Here is a 20,824-nt window from a genome sequence, read left to right as displayed (position 1 = left end):
CTCTCTTGAGTCATTCTCTTTATCAATTTTTTGAGACGAGGTTTGATTATTAATCATTGAACTCGAGGAGTCCAGTCCGTTTTTGAGATCCGAACCGAGCACCAAAGAATAATCAAGTGAAAGTAAAAGAGCATTGAATTAAATAAGTTTGACCTATTGAAAAATTTTAATAGTGAATAAGTGATAATAAAAAATAAAAATACATTTTTTTAACTAATTCACTAGTGAGAAAGTTAATTGGCGCACAACGTGGGCCCGTTCGATTAAAAGAATTCTTAAACAAAGCTTTAAAATAAAAGTTAAAAAGTTTTAAAGTAAAAAAGGAATTTAGCGCGTCCAAAAACCCGAAACAACCGACGAAATATAAAGCTTGTGTTGATCAAAAAATAAGGTGGAAATTAATAAACGCAATAATCCCCTTAAAATCGATACAACCGGCCAACAATAAAAAAGTTTGTGTTGATCAAAAAAACTAAGGTAGAAAATAATTAATGAAAAAATCTCCTTAAATCTCAAATTACAAAATAGTGATCGTAACAAGAAATTCACTGCTCAGACATTATAAAAAATAAAAAGTGACAAAAAAATCATCACCGGAAAAACAATTTAATTTAAAAATATTTACAAAAAAATCATCAAAGCCATCATACAAAAAAAAAAAAAAACATTCAAAGAAAACAGGCTGAAGGGCAATCCCTCGCCAAAAATAATCATTAAAAAGGAAGGAAGACCCAAAGTTACAAAACCAATAAAGAAGGACGACCCCAAGCAGGATCAACAAAAAAGAGAAGGACGACCCCAACAGGATCAGCAAGCAACGATAAGAAAAATAAGGAGGACGAAATTAGAAAACAAAGTGGAAGACTTAATTTCTGATTTCAAAAAAAGTTCTCAAAATGTCGGAACCTTCAACCAGTCAGGCTGGAGTAAATAAAAGACTCCACATGAATACGCCTCAAGAAAATACTATCCGGCGGTTAAAAACAATACAATGCTAAATGTAGGAGATTTAATAAAACAAATTGTTAATTTTGAATTAAATCCATTAAAGGAGGAGATCGTGAATTTAAGATCGCGGCTTTCTCATAAAATAAAGACGATTGAAGATTATCAGATAGAGATTGTAGATCCAAATATTAAGTGCGAAACATCTTATGAGATCATCAAATCTGTTAGGGAATATAAAGGTGAAGAAGATAAATATGTAAGCTGGAGAGAATCAGCTGAAATAGCCATGGGTCAGTATGCCATAGGGAGGGAAAGGTTTTATTCTGCCTTATCTATATTAAGAAATAAAATAACAGGAATGGCAAACGATGCCTTAACCCGTAATGGTACGGTGTTAAATTTCGATGCCATAATGGCCAGACTTGACTTTGTCTTTAGCGACAAACGTCCAATTCATATTATCGAACAGGAACTAAGTGTATTGAGTCAAGGAAAATTATCCATAATGGATTATTATGGCACAGTTAATAGAAAATTAACTCTACTAATTAACAAAACTATTTGACCTACGGTAGAAACAAACCAATCACAGCGGAAATTAATGAAAAACATAGGAAGACAGCTCTTAGAGTTTTCATCACCGGCCTCAACGGCCAAATTTCAGATACCATTTTCGCAATGAATCCACCTGACCTACCAAAGGCAATGGTCATAGTTCAGGAATTAGAAAGCAACAACATGAGAGTTCATTTCGCAAATAGTTTCTCAACTACTCAGAAAAAACATAGTGAGCCAAACTCTGGTGGTAATGTACAAACATATTTCAATCAAAAGCCAATACAACAAAACAATAATTATAATATTCAGCGGAACAATAATAATCTAAGGTTCAATCAAGACAACAATTAGAACAGAAATAATTATGGTTAAAATAATCAGAATACAAATATTTCTTGGAACCAGGGTAAATTTAATAATAATCAACAAAATCAGTGGAATACTTATAGACAGCCACAAAATAAGCCAGAACCAATGGAAATAGACGGGTCTATACAGATTCAGAACAGGCCTAATAACGGATTCAATCAAACCTATAATAAATATAATAACCAGAACACTCCGCAAGGCCAAGTCCAAAATAAAAGGTTACAAACTGGAACTGTTAACCAACCGGCTAACAAGACCATGAGATTAAATAATATTGAGGAGGACCATTTTTTAGACAAAGGTCAGGAGTAGGCTTACCCTACTTAATTAGAAATGACAAAAAAAATAAATAAAAAATTAAAAATATTAATTGACACTGGAGCAACCGCTTGTTATATTAGAACAGGAATTTTTAAAAATAAAAATGAGCTTCCCATATATAAAAGAGTATCCACAGGGAATGGATATTCAATAATAAAATACTATCACATGATAACTATTTTTGATACGCGATATACTTTTTATGAAATAGAAGGCCTGGACTCAGATTTGCTGGTCGGCTTTAACCTTTAAAAAAATAGGAGCTGTAATCGTTACAGCAAAGGGAGTAATTAAATGTTGTTCATGTCGAACAAGAAGAAAGATCGCTGGTTCGGCATCACTGGCAACCGAATCGGTGGCCTCTTAGACTAAGCTTACGATATATATTGAAGTCATTACGAAATAAAAGGTGAAATGAATCACAAGTGAAAACGAAGCTCCACACAACCCCGCATTTGCATATATTTCGTTGGGAAAAACTCTGGAATTTTTTCTTGGCACGGACCCGCCCCAACATTTTATCCAATCGAAGCCGGATTTATTTTCGTCGTTCTCCGCAAGCTAAGTAGTTCCAAAGTTTTTTTTCGGTAGCAATATATATATATATTTTTTTTCCACACAACCCCGCTCCACCGTTAAGGTCTAAGAAAATATTTATATTTATTTATCTCCTTTGCAACTCCAAACCAATTAAAACACAAAAAAATTAAATAAAATCACACATATCCATACGCATACCCATATACACTCAGAGTCCATACACCGTGCAAATACCCATTTTTTCACATTGGTCTTTAAACTAAAACACTTTGCAGCATCCAAAATCCAGTTGTACCAGCATTATTTTAAACTAAAACACACAAAACAATAACAAACCCGGCTTACGAACACTGCTGCAGAACCACCTACTTGGCATACTTTTCGGACGGGCGAATCTAAGGGTGGCGGCAACCGTTTTTTTGGGTTCCTGATCTCCGCGGCATCCCGAATAAAAACCACAACCCAATAAATATCTACATAACTGATATTTCAGTAGTTTTATTTTAATTATTGGGTGGTTGTTTTTCTCTCATTTACATTGCATATTGGTGTGTGTGCCGTCACACAGGGTGTTCAGGGCATTCCGTACTGCAACGCATCGCATAATAGGCCGTTCACACTGCATTGCATTTGGGACGTAGCAATAAATTCGATAAGCTTTCCAAAATTAGAAATAAAAAATAAAATAAATATATAATAGTAAATTTCATCCAAAAATAAAGTTAGTCCTTCACAGCGATCCGATTCCACGAGTTCCGCATCCATTCCTTCTGGTGCAGTCATATATTCTCCAAGACATACACCCATTTCACATTCCATCCAAATTATATTTGTGTTATATTGATCCGTGGAATGGTTCTCTGACCAGCTTCCAAATCGTTAAGCCGAGACGCATTAAACAGCGACAGCTTCCACGTCACTATTCTTGTCCCGTCAGTGTAAGTTTAGGCTCCTACTCGAGCCTACTATGCCGATTGGTGAAGATGAGGAACCTAAAGTTCAGTTAACCGTCCCATCAGTCAGAACACCCAGCCGGTCCAGAGCTAAAAGCGAGTCGTCACTACCCACCAAAAAAGGCAGGACCTAGTACAAGCTTAACTCCATTCATGAGGATCAGCCATACTTCCAGGACAACAAGCGAAAAGTCCTTAACCCCTTTAAAAACCGTGAAAACAACTGCGTCACAGTCAGTTTTGTCCCTACAAGTCACGAGATCAACTGCGAAAATGGCTGACGGTGAAGCTAAAACTGCCTTGACAAAGTTTGTGGCTGTGACCGATAGGGTCAGTCAGTTCGAAGCCAGGGTCAACATCCCAACAGACCCACCTCCGTCTGTTCACACTAACAAGGTCAGACTTCAGCAGATACAAGCTCTTTGGGACAAGGTAGAGAAAGAGTACGAGACGTGCTCTGAGGATCTTTCCTTAGTAAATAGTACAGACACAATGGAAGTCTTTGAAAGATGCGCTGCAACACTAAACGAAACGATTGAAAGAGCTAGCGTTCAACCAATTCATGAACCGCCCACACCGGTGCCTCTGCCTAGTGGATGCCGCGTCCCTCCAATAGACTGTGAAATGTTCAGTGGCGAATATGTTCATTGGCCGACGTTTCGAGACCTTTTTTCCGCCATCTATGTCCAAAATCCGAGGCTTTCAGGCGTTGAAAAGTTGTTCCACCTCAACTCGAAAACGAGTGGAGAAGCAAAGTCTATTGTGACATTATCACCATTGACTAACGAAGGTGTTGCGCCCGCATGGGAATATCTGCAGACTCGTTTCGAAACCAAGCGACTGCTCGTCGACAGGTAGCTAAAGATCCTATTTAATCTCCCCACTCATTCCCAAGAGTGTGGCAATTCCCTTAAGCACCTGAAGAGCACTGTCCAAGGCTGTTTGACAGCCCTGAAAATAGCAAAAGTAGACATAACAAACTGGGACTATCTTCTCGTCTTCCTGTGCTCCTCAAAGCTGACGAAGCTGACGTTGGCTCTGTGGGAACAGTCCCTCCTCAACCCATCCGAGATTCCAGGGTGGGAAAAATTCAAGACCTTCTTACAAGGTCGTCATCGAACCCTGGAGGCAATTGAAGAATTTAAAACTACTTTGACCACTCAATCCAATTATCCATAACTTTGAAAATAGGGTCACCGTAAATCCACAGTCGTGTAAACTTTGTCCAAGGGAGAACTATCCGATCCGTCTGTGTCCCCAGTTTTTAAATATGTCTGTTGTCGGCAGGGAACAGTGTATTAAACAACAGAAACTCTGTCTGAACTGTTTTGTAAGAAGCCACATGTTGAGAGACTGCACGAGTACGCATAATTGCTACACGTGCAAAGGTCGCCACAATACTCTCCTCCATCGCGGCGGCGCTCCACAACTCCAGTCAGCATCCGAACCTGACCTCCAGCCAGAAATACAGTCCACTCCGTCGAACGTCTAAACGTACATCGCCGTGAACACGCAAGGGGTCATCCTGAGTAAGGCGCTCATGACTCCGGATCCGAGGCGACCTTTATTTCAGAACGGTTATTCAACCTAATTAAGTTCCCCTACGAATCCATACAAGCTCAAGTTTCGGGAGTAAATCAAACTGTTGCTCAACCACGTAAGCGCTGCCAATTCCATATAGGCTCCCCCATTAAGCCACAAATCCAAAGCGAAGCGTCTGCATATGTGCTACCGCATTTAGCCGGAAATCTTCCATCCTATACGATACCCGAAGGGTCGTTGAGGGACCTTCCTCCCATCCAATTAGCAGATCCGAATTTCTACCAGAGTTCAAAAATTGACGTGCTCATAGGCGCCGATATCCTTCCGTCGATCATTTTAGGCGGCTTCCATTCAAATGTTTTCGGAACACTCCTTGGCCAAGAGACCATATTCGGGTGGATTATTTGCGGCCCAATTGCGAAGAATCCCACTAACAGAATATCTTCCTTCTCAGCACGGTTGTCTGTCACCGAATCTCAACTAGACGGTATCGTCACCAAGTTCTTGGAGGTAGAGGATGTTCCAGTGAAGCCGGGTAAGGAATCCAGCTCGGTGTGTGAAAATAATTTCCAGCAAACCACCACAAGGGGTAAAGAAGGATGGTATGTTGTTTCTTTGCCCTTTAAAGAACCTAACAAAATAAACATGGGGCATTCATGGTCCACCGCACTGGCGCAATTCCTTAGGAATGAAGTACGGCTGAATAAAAACGCTCCTTTGAGAGAGCAGTATAACTCAGTTATTCAGGAATATTTAGATTTGGGTCATATGCACAAAGTCTCTCCAAATGACGACTCCAGCAATTTTTACTTGCCACACCACGCGGTTTTCAAGCCAGACAGTACCACCACAAAGGTTCGCGTGGTGTTTAACGCCTCCAATAAATCGTCAAACGGGTACAGCCTAAATGATATCCTTCATACTTCGGTACTGCAATCTGATTTGACCATCCAGATCCTCAAATGGCGTTTTTAAATACGTCTTCAATGCTGACATCACTAAGATGTATCGGCAGATTCTCGTCCATTCCGATCATACACGTTTCCAAAGAATCCTGTTCCGCGATAAAGAGGGAAAACTCTGTGATTATGAGCTGAACACTGTCACTTTCGGCGTTAACTGTGCCACTTTTTTGCCATACGCGTGCTTCAACAACTGGTTCACGATGTACGTGACCAATATCCTTTGGCAAGTGACATAATTTCTAGATTTATGTATGTCGATGATGTTTTAGCCGGCACCCACACGCAGCAGTCCGCTGTTTCAGCCATCAAAGAGCTCCGCGGTGCCCTAGAGAGCGCGGGCTTTCCACTGCGCAAGTGGACCTCAAACGAGAAGAAACTTTTACAGGGCATTCCAAAGGAACACTTGATTAGGGCCGACTTTCTGGAGTTGGAAGACGCCAGTATTTCAAAAACTCTGGGAATCCGTTGGCATGCGACATCGGACAGTTTCCTCTTCCTGCCGATGGATATTTCTCTCCAAACAACCTACACCAAACGAGAGGTTTTATCCCAGATAGCCAAACTGTTTGACCCAGCAGGATGGTTATCGCCATTTATTGTTCGGGAAAAAAAGCTCTTGCAAGAAATTTGGTTGCGGGAGTTAAGCTGGGACCAGCCCCTTCCGACTGATCTTGTCACAAAGTGGCGTAATTTTCTTGAGGGGTATCAGACTTTGAAAGAAGTTCGCATCCCAAGATGGGTTAGATTTCATCCAGCAGCAAAACTGCAGTTCCACGGGTTTTGCGATGCATTGCAGAGCGCCTATGGTGCTGCCATCTTTGTTCGCGTCGAAACGACTGATGGCTGCTTCACCCACTTGCTTTTGTCCAAAACCCGAGTTGCTCCAGTAAAGTCCCTTTCTATACCGCGATTAGAGCTGTGCGGTGCGGTGCTTCTCTCCGAACTCGCCGCAGCAGTTCTCTCCGAAATGACTCCTACTCAGTATGATACATATTATTGGACAGACTCCACGATAGTGCTTGCATGGCTAAGCAAGCCAGCATGCACTTGGACTACATTCGTTGCCAACAGAGTCGCGAAAGTTGATTAGCTCACCAACAGAGAACAGTGGTTTCATGTGAAATCGGAAGATAACCCAGCTGAACTGGCAAGCAGGGGCGTCTCAGTCCATGAGCTCAAGGACAGCAACCTCTGGTGGCATGGACCTGAGTGGCTGCGTCACAACCAGGAGCAGTGGCCACTCAATTCGTCGGTCCCGCTCGAAATCGAGCTCGAAAAGCGCCCAATAAGGTGTAACGTCGCCACAGCGCCCCCGAAAAATGACATTCTGGAGCGTTTTTCGGCATTCGAGAGGGCTTTACGCGTTCTCGCTTACGTATTCTGGTTTGCAAGAATGTGTCGCAAGCAAAACGTAAACATTAAGGCAGAACTCACTGCCGCAGAGTTGTCTGATGTCCAAGAGAGGCTGATTGTGCTCACCCAACTCAATGAGTATCCAATAGAATACAAGGCCTTAGGCAAAAAGCAACATATTCCAGTCTCCAGCACGATCTCCAATCTAAACCCCTTTATCGACAGCCACGGTGTCTTAAGAGCCAGCGGTCGTCTACGAGCATCTGAGATGCTAAGCTATGATGAGAAACATCCAAGCATCATTCCGGCAAGGTGCACTTTTGCCAAACTTTTGGCCCTCTTTACCCATCGCATATCCTTGCACGGGGATATATGGATAAAGCTGAGAAATCTTGTAAAAGACACCATTCATTCCTGTCGAGTGTGCACCATTCACAGACAGAAGCTGCAAACTCAGCTGATGGGAGACTTGCCCTGCGCAAGATCTACATTTTCCAGGGCTTTTACCCACACGGGCGTTGACTTTGCGGGTCCATTTGATATAAAAAACTATGTCGGTGGGTATAAGGGGTATGTCTGCGTTTTTGTGTGTTTTAGTACCCGAGCCATCCATCTAAACTCAAAGTTTCTGGCAGCCTTCTCGCGTTTCTCCGCACGACGTGGCTGTCCGCACCACATATACTCTGACAACGGGAAAACGTTTGTTGGAGCCTCCACGTCCTTATCCAAGGATTTCATTGAAGCTACGAGGTCTTTGATCCTGTCCAAGTACAGTCTTCAAAATGTGACCTGGCACTTCAACCCTCCTGGCGCGCCTCATATGGGAGCGCTATGGGAGGCCGGTGTCAAAAGCTTTAAGACACACTTCTACAAGCAAACAGCTGGCGGGAAGTACAGCTTTGAAGAGTTAGTTACCCTCCTATCGAAAGGCCTGTTTAAACTCGAGGCCCATTTCTCCAATGTCCGAAGACCCCACAGACCTCGTAGCTCTTAGCCCCGGACACTTCCTAGTCGGTGGGCAACTCCTTTCCGTGACTGAGCCCGAGATTAAAGAAAACCCGATTTCCATTTTAAACCGATGGCAGCGGCCAAAGGCCCTGCATCAGCAATTTTGCTTATGTTGGAGAGAAGAGTACCTAAAGGAGCTCGATAAAAGGACTAAATGGCAATTTCCAACGCCAGACATTCAGACGGGGGACATGGTGGTGCTAAATGAGGAAAATTTACCACCAAATGAATGGCGGCTTGGGCGGATCCAACTGGTGTGCCCAGGCGCGGATGGCAAGACCCGAGTGGCAGATGTTCTTACCGCACGTGGCATTATCCGATGACCAATCGCAAAGATAATCCGCCTTCCGATGGAGGCCTCCTGCTCCGAGTGATTCTGCCTTTTCCCTTTTTTCCTGAGTTAGCGACTAACAGCCAATCCTACTAGTCCTAAACTCATGTCATTCTGTGTCGTCAGTCCTCATACATGTCACGATCATTCGCATCATCCATAACCTTTAACCTTTGTTTACTGGCTTCCACAGATTGTTCACGATGGCGCCAACTACAATCCAGCACGCTCGGCCACGCGCAACCAACGGGTACAGGTGCCGAGTTTGCCGAGGGGTGCACGCGCTGAGGAAATGCCAACGGTTCCTTCGGCTCCCGGCGGTGAAGCGGCTCCGCGCGGTCCTCATTAATCAGTACTGTGCGAACTGCCTTGCTCACGAGCATTCGGGTCAATCCTGCCGCAGTAATGCCAAGTGCCACGTCTGCAGTGGAAATCACCACACCCTCTTGCACTTCCAAGAGTCCACATTGGCACGCTCGTCACGACCCCAAGACCGACGGCAGCAGACGAGAACGTCGTAGACGACGTCGTTGCGCTCATCGTCACCGAAGGAGATCTCCCCGACCCGAAGCCCTGCCGCTATCCTGCAGCGCATGAGTATCCATTTTGGTGGGGTCTGAGGAGAAACGGTTTGACGTCCGAGCTTTGGTGGATCCTTGCTGCCCCGTGAGTCGCATTCACGTTTCCTTGACAAAGGCCCTCAACCTTTCCGTCACCCGCGTGGGCGATGAGCGGGTGTGCACCACCGAAATCCGCTCAAAGTCGTCGAAGATGACCCGAAGCTGCTAATGCTGGTTGATGACCAGATGCAGACCCGAACTCCGGCCAAGCCCCTGGATCCGAAGGTCCGGGATGCCTTCCCAAACATCACTTTGCCTGATGATAGATGGTTCTACCCTTCCCTAGTGTCTGCCGTTTTGGGGGCTGACGTATACGGGGAATTAATTCTGCCAATCCTCCCAAGTCAAAACGGACTGTCCATGGCGAAAAACTCAGCATTGGGGTGGCTCCTTTCAGGCACTTGTTCCCTTTCGTAACCTGCCACTCTCCCCATTGCGAGGGGGGAGAATGTTCTGCCAATCCTCCCAAGTCAAAACGGACTGTCCATGGCGCAAAACTCAGCATTGGGGTGGCTCCTTTCAGGCACTTGTTCCCTTTCGTAACCTGCCACTCTCCCCATTGCGAGGGGGGAGAATGTTCATGTCGAACAAGAAGAAAGATCGCTGGTTCGGCATCACTGGCAACCGAATCGGTGGCCTCTTAGACTAAACTTACGATATATATTGAAGTCATTACGAAATAAAAGGTGAAACGAATCACATGTGAAAACGAAGCTCCACACAACCCCGCATTTGCATATATTTCTTCGGGAAAAACTCTGGAATTGTTCTTGGCACGGACCCGCCCCAACAAATATAATGGAAAAGAAGAAAAATTAAATTATGATAACGGAAAAATCTTAAACCAACTTTCTTTAACAGAAGAAAACATTATTCTTCCATTAAAAGAATTTATATTAAAAAATACTTTGATGAAAAGACTCAAATCAGATCCGAATCTGAAATGGGTAATCACAGCGAATTTAGTTTGGGATATAGAAATCCTGAACACGCCGTCGTTGAAAAATCCGACAAAAATAAAAGTTTCGGAATTAAAAATCCTGAACACGCCGTCGTTGAAAAATCCGACAAAAATAAAAGTTTCGGAATTAAAAATCCTGAACACGCCGTCGTTGAAAAATCCGACAAAAATAAAAGTTTGGGAATTAAAAATCCTGAACACGCCGTCGTTGAAAAATCCGACAATAAAAAATTAAACAACATAAAAATATCATCTGCAGATCAAAGAAAAGATTTGGAGAACGAAATATTAAATATTATCAATGAAGAACATTCGAAAATAAATATGCAGATTCCTTTTAGGAGAGATATACGCGGTGAAATAAACACCGTAAATGATAGGGCCATTTACAGTAAACAATACCATTATGCTCTATAAGCTTCAGATTTTGTAAATTCTGAAATAAGTCGAATGCTAAAAGAAGAAATTATAAGGTCAAGTAGAAGTCCATATAATTCACCTGTACTAGTGGTTCCAAAAAAGAGTTTCAATGAAGATGGAACTCCAAAGCTCAGACTCGTAATAGATTATAAAAAACTTAACGAAAATACTATACTGGATAGATATCCAATGCAGGACCCTTCAGTGATTTTATCAAATCTTGGAAAAGCCAAATATTTCTCAACAATTGACTTGGAATCTGGATTTCATCAGATTCTCATGAGTGAACCAGACATACAGAAAACCTCATTTTCAATAAACAATGGGAAATACGAATTCCTAAGAACGCCTTTCGATTTGACAAACGCTCCTAGAATATTCCAGCGAGCGATGGATGAGATTTTAAGAGAACAAGTGGGTAAAACATGTCATGTTTATATGGATGACATTATTATTTTTTCAAAAACAGTTGAACAACATTACAAAGATTTAATTGTCTTTATAAAAATTTTGCTAAACGCAAACATGAAAATTTCGATTGAAAAATAAAAGTTCTTTAAATTAGAAACAAACTTTCTAGGTTACGTTGTTTCTCACAATGTGATCAAAACCGATCCCGAAAAAATTTTTACAATTGTAAAATATCCGATCCCTAAAAATATTCGAGAGAATATTTGTGCAAAATTACGCAAAGATAGCTAAACCTTTAACAAAATATTTAGAAGAACAAATTGGCAAGGTATTTAAAAAAAACATCACGTAAAACTTTAACACAGCTTGATGATTCAGCTGTAAGAGCTTTTAACGAGCTTAAAGAAAATTTAATTGCACAGGTAGAACTAGTACAACCAGATTATAATAAAAAATGTACCCTAACAACCGATGCGTCTGACTTAGCTATTGGTGCTTTTCTTTCTCAGGAAGGAAAACCAATTTCAGAACTCTAACCAAAACTGAACAATTATAAGCAACAAATAAAAAAGAATGGGTTTTTAAAAATCTTCGAAATTACTTATATGGGGTTAACGACATCGAGATCTATACCGATCATCAACCTCTTTCGTTCTCCATTTCTCAAAAAAATCCAAATATCGAAATGAAAAGATGGTATTCCTTTATTGAAAGCTATTCACACAAAATTATTTATAAGCCTGGAGCAACAAATGTTGTTGCGGACGCCTTATCAAGGATCCAAATAAATAACCTAACGGAAAGTAATGAATCGGTTTCAGATCAAAATACTCAGCATTCAGCAGAGAGTAGTTTTGAGAATGTTATACAAGAAACCCGAAAACCCTTAAACCAGTTTAAGCAACAATTGCTAATAGCAACGGGGAGGTATACAATACATGAGTCGATTAATGTATTCGGAAATACTAGACACATAATAGAGTATGACACTCCTGAAAATTTAGTATCCATCTTAAGAGAATTCATTCCACCCAATATAACAATAGGAGTTCACTGTACTCTAGAAGATTTTTATAAAATACAAAATATATTACGCCCAAAATCTTATATTCATTACTTGTATAGATTCTTATTCCAAATACTTAGTAGTAAAAGAAATTCCTAATAAACTAAATATAGAAAATAAAGTTTCAGAAATTTTACAACAATGTCCATATTAGCCAAAACTTTGATGATAGATAACGAACCAAGTTTTTCTTCATCCCAATTTAAATCCTTTGCACAAAGAAATGGGATATCATTATACTTTGCAGATCCACGACATAGTACGTCCAACGGACAAATAGAAAGGGCACACTCTACCTTAACAGAAATTGCTCGCTCCATTAAAGATGAACTTAATTTAAATGATTATTCCGAAATCATAATTAGAGCAGCCCAAAAATATAATTTACCAATTCACTCAATAACCAATCAACGACCTTTTGATATATTATTTAATAATATTTAAATAATTTAATAATTTAATAAAAATAATAAGGAAACTCCCAAATTACTGCAACAAGCTCAAGAGAAATCGTTGCATTTTTACAATAAGATAGACAAAATAAGAATTATCAAGTAGGAGAGGTAATTTACGAAAATAAACACGGGGAAAGAAACAAGCTTAACTAGATATAAATAACAAGTAGTTAAGGAAAATCTCCCTAATAGATTTATTATAAATAAGAGAAACCGTACGATTCATAATGATAATATAAAATAATTTGTTTCAAATTCCAGATAATGTTTTCAATAATGTACTTATTATTGCTGGTAGGTACAACCAAATCCGAAATATTGGATTACACGAACCACGATTTTCTTCTTTACAAGGATACCAAAGATGTTCTTATTTATGAATCATGCGCAGACTTATTTCATATAACTAATATAAGTTTTTATAGAGATATAATTAATATTGAAGCAGAATTTCTAAAGAATCATAACAGCAAGAATTTTCTTTGGGAAATATACCACGATTTAAAAATTATAAAAAAAATACTTATCTCTCAAATAATACCCAGTAGATCGAAAAGAGGCATTAATGAATTAGGCACCATTTGGAAATGGATAGCGCGGAACACCAGATCATGATGATTTCATAACAGTCCAAAATAAAATAGATGATTTAATACAAAATAATAACGATCAATTTGTTATGAATTCTAAAATATTTAAAGAAATAAAATCTTTATCTGAGGAATTCAAAACAGTCTTTAAGGATCAAGAAGTTCCACTCAGAAAATATCGTCTGCGCTTGCTTTCTTAGGCCTAGTATCCTGATCGACGAAAACCGTACGCCAGTCGTGAGAGAGAGCGAGAGGCAAACAGCTGGCGTTCACTTTTCGTGAAGCTTTTTTTTGACTTAGGTCTCCAGTTCGACGAAAAAAATACCAGAATTGCATCGCGTTGCCAACACCCTGAAATGAACTTTGGGTGAACCCTGGCAAAAAGAATAAAAAATGTAATCTTTTGTCGAAAATTTAAAAAAATGGAGGGAAAAAATCAGAAAACCCGGAAAAGTCGGTTGCTGGAGTTCAATAGTGAGGAAAAAATAGCATTGATACGATGCATGGAGTCGCGCCCAGAATTGTGGGACCTTTCCAATAAAAAGCATTTTAATGCAACATTCATAAAAAGATCGTGGGAGGAAATAGCCTGGGAAATGGACAAAGATGGTAAGTTATAATTGTACATTACTAAATATTTGTTAACGTGGACATATACAATATTTATGTTTAGATAATAGTTGCAAGCTGGCGTGGAAGTCTCTACGGGACAGCTACAAGTAACACAAGTGCAAGCAGCCAAAGAGTGGAAGTGCTGGAGGAGACCCACTGGAGAAGCCAACAGGTGCTGCAGAGTGGGATTTCGCTCCCTACATGGGCTTCCTGCCGGACTTATCCACGCAGAGGCAGTAGGTTCTGGCCAAAAATTTTTTTACATTATACTAATATAATATATTTTTAACAGAACAACCCAATCTGTGTTTTCGGAGAGCGACGGAGCCCAAGCAATGGACTACTCCATGGAGGAAACTCAAGACCCTATCGAAGTTGGCTTTTTGGAAGCGGAAGCGGAGCTGGAGGTCGGGCTGTCTGAGGTCCAAAAGGAATTGTATTCCCATGTAAGTTGCCCAATTTCTATTAAATAATATAATTTCTTATAAAATATTCCTATACTTTCAAAGGGTGGAAGAAGAAGGACCGCCAAGAAGCGAAAGGTGGAGGAAACACCAGCAGCCAAAATGTGCGACATGCTGTGCAACTTTCTGGAGCAACAACAAAAGGCTCCCCTTCCCACTCCTCCAAGGCCGGTATATGCCTACTGGGAGTCGATTCTAAGCACGTTTCCTCCGGAACGTGCTGCCGAAGGCGAAAGGAAGATGACCTGGCTTCTGTGGGAGGAGAAAGACGCCAGTCAATAATTCAATAAAAAGAAAACAAATTTAACATTGCAAAATAACTTTTATTGTTTTTTTAATTTCTTTGCACACCGGCAGACTTGCCAAGGTACTTGAGAATATCCAGCACTTCCGTTTAAATATTCTTCTTGAGCTTTGCATGGATTTCTTAACAAAGTTCGTTGTACAGCCATCCACCTAGCGCTGAGAATCCCAAATGCGTTCTCAATGCAACGACGAGTCCGACTTAGCCTGTAGTTAAAAATCCGCTCCTCCCTATGCAGATCCGTGCCACTATACGGCTTCATGATGCGCTTATGAAGGGGGAATGCATCATTACCAACAATGTAATAAGGGGTTCGATGGCCGTTTATAACATTGTACTCCGGAAAGGGCAGCTGGTCTAAGAGCAACTGTTTGCCAAGATCGCTATGGGAGAAGGCATTCATGTCTCCTTCGCTACCAAAAGCCCCCACATCAATGTAGGTGAAGCGATAGTGAGCGTTGCAGATTGCCATAAGCACAATCGAATGAAAGCCCTACATTACGATTTTGTTATTAAATTCTATTGGCATTTAAAAAGTACCTACCTTATAATTGTAAAAAAGGCTTCCGCTATTTGGCGGCCCTTTTATCGCCACATGCTTTCCGTCGACTGCTCCAATGCATTTAGTTCCATTCGTCTTCGAAGCAGTCCAAATGACAATAGACACCTGGAGGAGAATCACTCCAAAATGTTGCTTTCTGATCCGATAAGTTGATCCAATGTGGCGTTGCAGGTCTGCAGAGGCAAGAAATCTAAATAAAAGGATACAAAATATAAATATATTGTTATCTAAGAATATTTAAAATCTAATTACTCTAAAACGATGGCCAACTTGGCTTTTATTAATATAGCATCTGGGCGAGTGTTCCGTTTCGGTATAAGGTACTGCTCCACCATTCCAAAAATGGAAGTTTTCGAAAAACATTGAGGGAGTCTGCAACAAGCTTTGAAACTTTAAAATGATAAGAAAATATTTTTTAGTGCACGAATATTAATACATTATTGAACAGTATTACTTACGTCCGAAGCATATCGGCCTTTAAGGGCCCTTTCCTGCAGATATGGGCTCACCCAATATATCGGCCGCTGTCTTTTGACCTCTTCCTCTAATGCTACAATACATGCCGCTTGTGTTTTTTGAACTCGCCATTTTCGTTTCATTTAACTTTGTTTGCTTTTTTGTCAACAATCCCAGCTGATTGACAGTAAGACCGTAGTAAGCTCAGTTCGGATGAACTCTCGAAACTTTGGTCGCACTGGAAAGGTTAAAGTTTTTACGCTAGCATAATCGTTTGTCGATCAGGATACTAGGCTTTACGATCTTATGAATTTAATGGACAGAATTTCACTCGCAAAAATTGATGTATTTAATACTAAAATTCTAAATAATAATGATATACAAGAAATTTATAAACACGAAAGTAGACCTGTAATTATAACAGACCTATTAGATATATCTGAATCTAAAATCGCTTTGCACCAAGATCTTATTATAATTTACATAAAATAGCCTATTATTACCGATCGTTGTAAAATTTACAACTCAATTTTTAAGACAGAAATGTTCAATAATTATTGCACACTTAACCCTGAAGGTTCTTGTTTTACAAGATTACTAAATGGGGAAAAATTAATCAACAAAATCCGAGAAAAAATAAAAATATAGATGTAATCCAAGATGGAGCCATTTTTGTAAATGGACAAAATATAGTTAATGACACTTATTTAAATGGGTCATATTTAATAACCTTTAATGGCACCTCTAAAATTAATAATATATCTTACACCCATGTAGACAATAAGATATTGGAATACATCACCGCTCGAAAATATACAGATTTTTTACTATCCAAATATATTATATCCAATGATTCGGAACTCTCATTTGATAATATTAACATACTAAATCCTTTTATTCTAATTAAACAAACTCAAATACCAGTTACGTTAATATTAATCATATTTACTGTTGTATATTTAATTAATATGGTTATAATCAAATACAGAAAATTTTTAATATTCAAACCATGGCAAATTCATATAGAAATCAAACCATAAAGCAAAATTATAACCATAAAATAAAAAAATATTGTAAACATCGGAGCCCCAAAGCGATCCCGAGTCCGCTAACGCAAACAAAAGATTTCCAAAGCGATCCCTAAAGTCCGCTAATGTAAACACCAATTTTCGGCCAAATTTAGATTTAAAATTTAATTGGTAAATTGCATCATCCTATTTTCCGACTCTCTTGAGTCATTCTCTTTATCAATTTTTTGAGATAAATCTCTTAAGCCGAGGTTTTATTATTAATCATTGAACTCGAGGAGTTCAGTCCATCGGCACTCTTCAAGTGCAAACGTAATTAAATTTGACCACACACGCCTTCAGCGAGTGATAAGTCGCGCCAGCTTATTCCCAAAGCTTGGCGACTGCAACAAATATATCCATGTATGCACATAACATTCCATTCCCTCTCTCTGGGCACCGCTCTCAGAGATAAACATAAGCTAACATATAAGGCTGTTGCGTCGCTGCCGGCTTGAACGACAGCGCCGACTGTGCAGCATAGAGCTAAGCTAAGCCAAGAATATAGGCTAGCAGTCTAGAGACAACTGTGAACTAAACCAGTAATTGAATAAACATATATTAATATATAAAATATAACCAGTGCGTTTTATTAATAAATAAAAAACTGTGAAACATTAATGTCATCATAACATGGCGACCGTGACATGGATTTATGTTAAATAGTCCAAAGTAAAAGGCAAAAAGTAATGCACCGGAACAGAAAATATATATAAAATAATCAAAAAAAAAAAAAATAATAGCACTGTTACAAAACAATAAAATTAATAATAAAAAATAATAAGTACGAAAAAATCATCTAATGAGAATAGCCAGTGCGAGGACCAGCACCGGCACCACCCGGTGCCCGGTACCAGCACGGTAAAAAAAATGTAAAATCAGTAACCAGAACATAAAAATTAAAAAAAACAAGAAAGGAAAGCTAACTACGGGAGCCGAAGTTGATATACCCTTGCAGAATACTCTGTAAATTATATTCTCCAAAATTATTCATATGATGCATTCTTAATACTCATAAAAAATCCCAACTTCCTAACTTTAAAAACACCTAAGTTATGACATTTCCAATCGTTCAGTTATATGGCAGCTATAGGATATAGTCGGCCGATCCTTATGAAATTTGGTAGGTCGGATTGGCTGGCCAAATATAACACCCATAGAAAATGCCAACTTTTTACTGAAATTATAATACCCTCTGTAAGGGTATTAAAATCATTAATAAACTAAAACAAAATTTTCCGAATCAATATTAAAATGTCTTAACAAATCTTTGTTCAAAATATAGTGACCTATTCGGTCTTGAAACCGAATCGATATCTACTAATAATTTCTACAAGCAAAAATTAAGAGTAAAAGATGATGAATACGTGTATAAAAAAAACTATAGAAAATTACTAAGGAAGTGGACAAACTTATAAAAGATAAAATCGTAAACCTTCAATATCAGAATATAATAGCCCTCTGTTACTTGTTCCAAAAAAATCATTACCTGACTCAAAGTAGAAAAGATCGCGTTTAGTAATTGATTTTCGTCAAATTAATAAAAATCTTTTAGCAGATAGATTTCCACTACCTAAAATCGATGATATACTCGATTAATTGGGCCGAGCAAAATATTTCTCTTGTTTAGATCTTATGTCCGGATTCCACCAAATTGACGAATCATCCAGAAATATAACTTAATTTTCAACGAGCAATGGCTCTTATCGTTTTACCTTACCTTATGGTTTGAAAATAGCCGCAAATTCTTTTCAGCGTATGATGACAATCGCATATTTTTTGGAGCCATCCCAGGCATTCCTCTACATGGACCACCTAATAGTTATAGGATGTTCATAAAATCATATGCTGAAAAACTTAACAAACGTCTTTGACCTTTGCTAAAAAATAATCTTAAACTACATACGGAGAATTGCTCATTTTTCATAAATGAAGTGACCTTTCTTGCCTTATAATGCCAGATGACCAAAAATATGAAGTCATTGAAAAATACCAAGTCCCTACGGACGCTGATAGCGCTCGAAGATTTATTGCATTTTACAATTATTATCGTCGATTCATTAAAAACATCGCAGATTATTCCCGTCACGCAACTAAATTATGCAAAAAAGATGTTAAATTTGAATGGACACCAGAGTACCAAAATGCTTTTGATTACTTAAAGAAAAAATTAATGAGTCTAACATTACTTCATTACCCCGATTTTTCTAAAGAATTTTGCATTATCACGGACGCAAGTAAACAAGCTTGCGGAGCAGTCCTTACACAAGAACATAATGGCCTACAGCTTCCTGTATCTTACGCATCGAGATCACTTACTAAAGGAGAACCCAATAATAACACAACGGAACAAGAACTATTAGCCATACATTGGGCAATTAACCATTTTAGACCTTTCGTTTATGGGCGACATTTCCTAGTTAGAACAGACCATAGACCATTAACATTCCTCTTTTCTATGGTCAATCCAAACAATCCAAAATAACTAAACATACTAAAACTCCATTAACTTTAACAGAGACTCAAACTATTGCATTTGACAGAGTAATTTTTGATACAATAGGTCGATTACCAAAATCGGATCAGGGCAATGAGTACGCAGTAACTTTGATATGCGACTTAACAAAATATTTAATTGACATACCAATACCAAGCAAAATCAGTAGCTAAAACTATATTTGAAAATTGTATTCTAAAGTACGGTTCAATGAAGACGTTCATATCGGACATGGGAACTGAATATAAAAATTCAATAATTGAAGATTTATGTAAATAACTAGGTATAAAAAACATAACATCTACAAAGCATCACCACCAGACATTAGGAACAATAGAACGATAGCTTTAAAACTGAGAGACTAGTTTGCGTAGAAACAGACAGACGGACAGACGGACATGGCTATATCAACTCAGGAGTTGATCCTGATCAAGAATATATATACTTTATAGGGTCGGAGATGTCTCCTTCACTGCGTTGCACAATTTTGACCAAAATTATAATACCCTCTGCAAGGGTATAAAAAGCTAAAACTTTAACATTTTAAAACAAGAAAGGAAAGCTAACTTCGGGCGGAGCCGAAGTTGATATACCCTTGCAGAATACTCTGTAAATTATATTCTCCAAAATTATTCATATGATGCATTCTTAATACTCATAAAAAATCCCAACTTCCTAACTTTAAAAACACCTAAGTTATGACATTTCCAATCGTTCAGTTATATGGCAGCTATAGGATATAGTCGGCCGATCCTTATGAAATTTGGTAGGTCGGATTGGCTGGCCAAATATAACACCCATAGAAAATGCCAACTTCCTAACTTTACAAACACCAAAGTTGTGGCATTTCCGATCAATCAGTTGTATGGCAGCTATAGGATATAGTCGGCCGATCCTTATGAAATTCGGCATTTCGGATTGATTAGCCAAATATAAAACCCATAGAAAATCCCAACATTCTAACTTTACAAACACCAAAGTTATGGCATTTCCGATCAATCAGTTATATGGAAGCTATAGGATATAGTCGGCCGATCCTTATGAAACTCGGCATGTCGGATTGATTAGCCAAATACAAAACCCATAGAAAATCCCAACTTCCTAACTTAACAAACACCAAAGTTATGGCATTTCCGATCGTTCAGTTATATGGCAGCTATAGGATATAGTCGGCCGATCCCGGCCGTTCCGACTTATATACTGCGTGCAAAGGAAAGAAGGGTGTGTGCAAAGTTTCAATTCGATATCTTTAAAACTGAGAGACTAGTTCGCGTAGAAACAGACAGACGGACAGACAGACGGACAGACAGACGGACAGACGGACAGACGGACATGGCTATATCAACTCAGGAGGTGATCCTGATCAAGAATATATATACTTTATAGGGTCGGAGATGTCTCCTTCACTGCGTTGCACACTTTTGACCAAAATTATAATACCCTCTGCAAGG

At 39.1% G+C, this 20,824-nt stretch overlaps 1 protein-coding gene and 1 long non-coding RNA gene across 2 annotated transcripts; both read left to right on the top strand.

Moving 5' to 3' along the window:
• The first annotated feature begins 3,962 nt into the window (after positions 1–3,962).
• LOC123038061 lies at positions 3,963–9,237 on the top strand. The gene is made up of 9 exons (XM_044461520.1): positions 3,963–4,281; positions 4,585–4,768; positions 5,399–5,833; positions 5,918–6,127; positions 6,186–6,398; positions 6,440–7,177; positions 7,352–8,106; positions 8,185–8,459; positions 9,082–9,237. The coding sequence occupies exons 1-9, from the start codon at positions 3,963–3,965 to the stop codon at positions 9,235–9,237; spliced, it is 3,285 nt and encodes a 1,094-aa protein (XP_044317455.1).
• A 4,508-nt stretch (positions 9,238–13,745) lies between these two features.
• LOC123038051 lies at positions 13,746–14,351 on the top strand. The gene is made up of 3 exons (XR_006417736.1): positions 13,746–14,020; positions 14,085–14,259; positions 14,316–14,351. It is a non-coding gene; the product is annotated as an uncharacterized LOC123038051 (long non-coding RNA).
• The last annotated feature ends 6,473 nt before the right edge of the window (positions 14,352–20,824 follow it).

This window comes from Drosophila rhopaloa, unplaced genomic scaffold, assembly GCF_018152115.1.
Source record: "Drosophila rhopaloa isolate 14029-0021.01 unplaced genomic scaffold, ASM1815211v1 contig_4, whole genome shotgun sequence".
In the NCBI taxonomy this organism is placed as follows: Eukaryota; Metazoa; Arthropoda; class Insecta; order Diptera; family Drosophilidae; genus Drosophila; species Drosophila rhopaloa.
This window is presented reverse-complemented; position numbering and strand designations above follow the sequence as displayed.

Excerpts from the sequence above, each read along its gene's own strand:
- LOC123038061 (XM_044461520.1), top strand. The coding sequence starts at position 3,963 with ATGGCTGACGGTGAAGCTAAAACTGCCTTGACAAAGTTTGTGGCTGTG. Across the intron at positions 6,399-6,439 it reads TTCAACAACTGGTTCACGAT|ATTTATGTATGTCGATGATG; the intron begins GTACGTGACCAA and ends CATAATTTCTAG. Across the intron at positions 8,107-8,184 it reads TGATATAAAAAACTATGTCG|CCTTCTCGCGTTTCTCCGCA; the intron begins GTGGGTATAAGG and ends AGTTTCTGGCAG.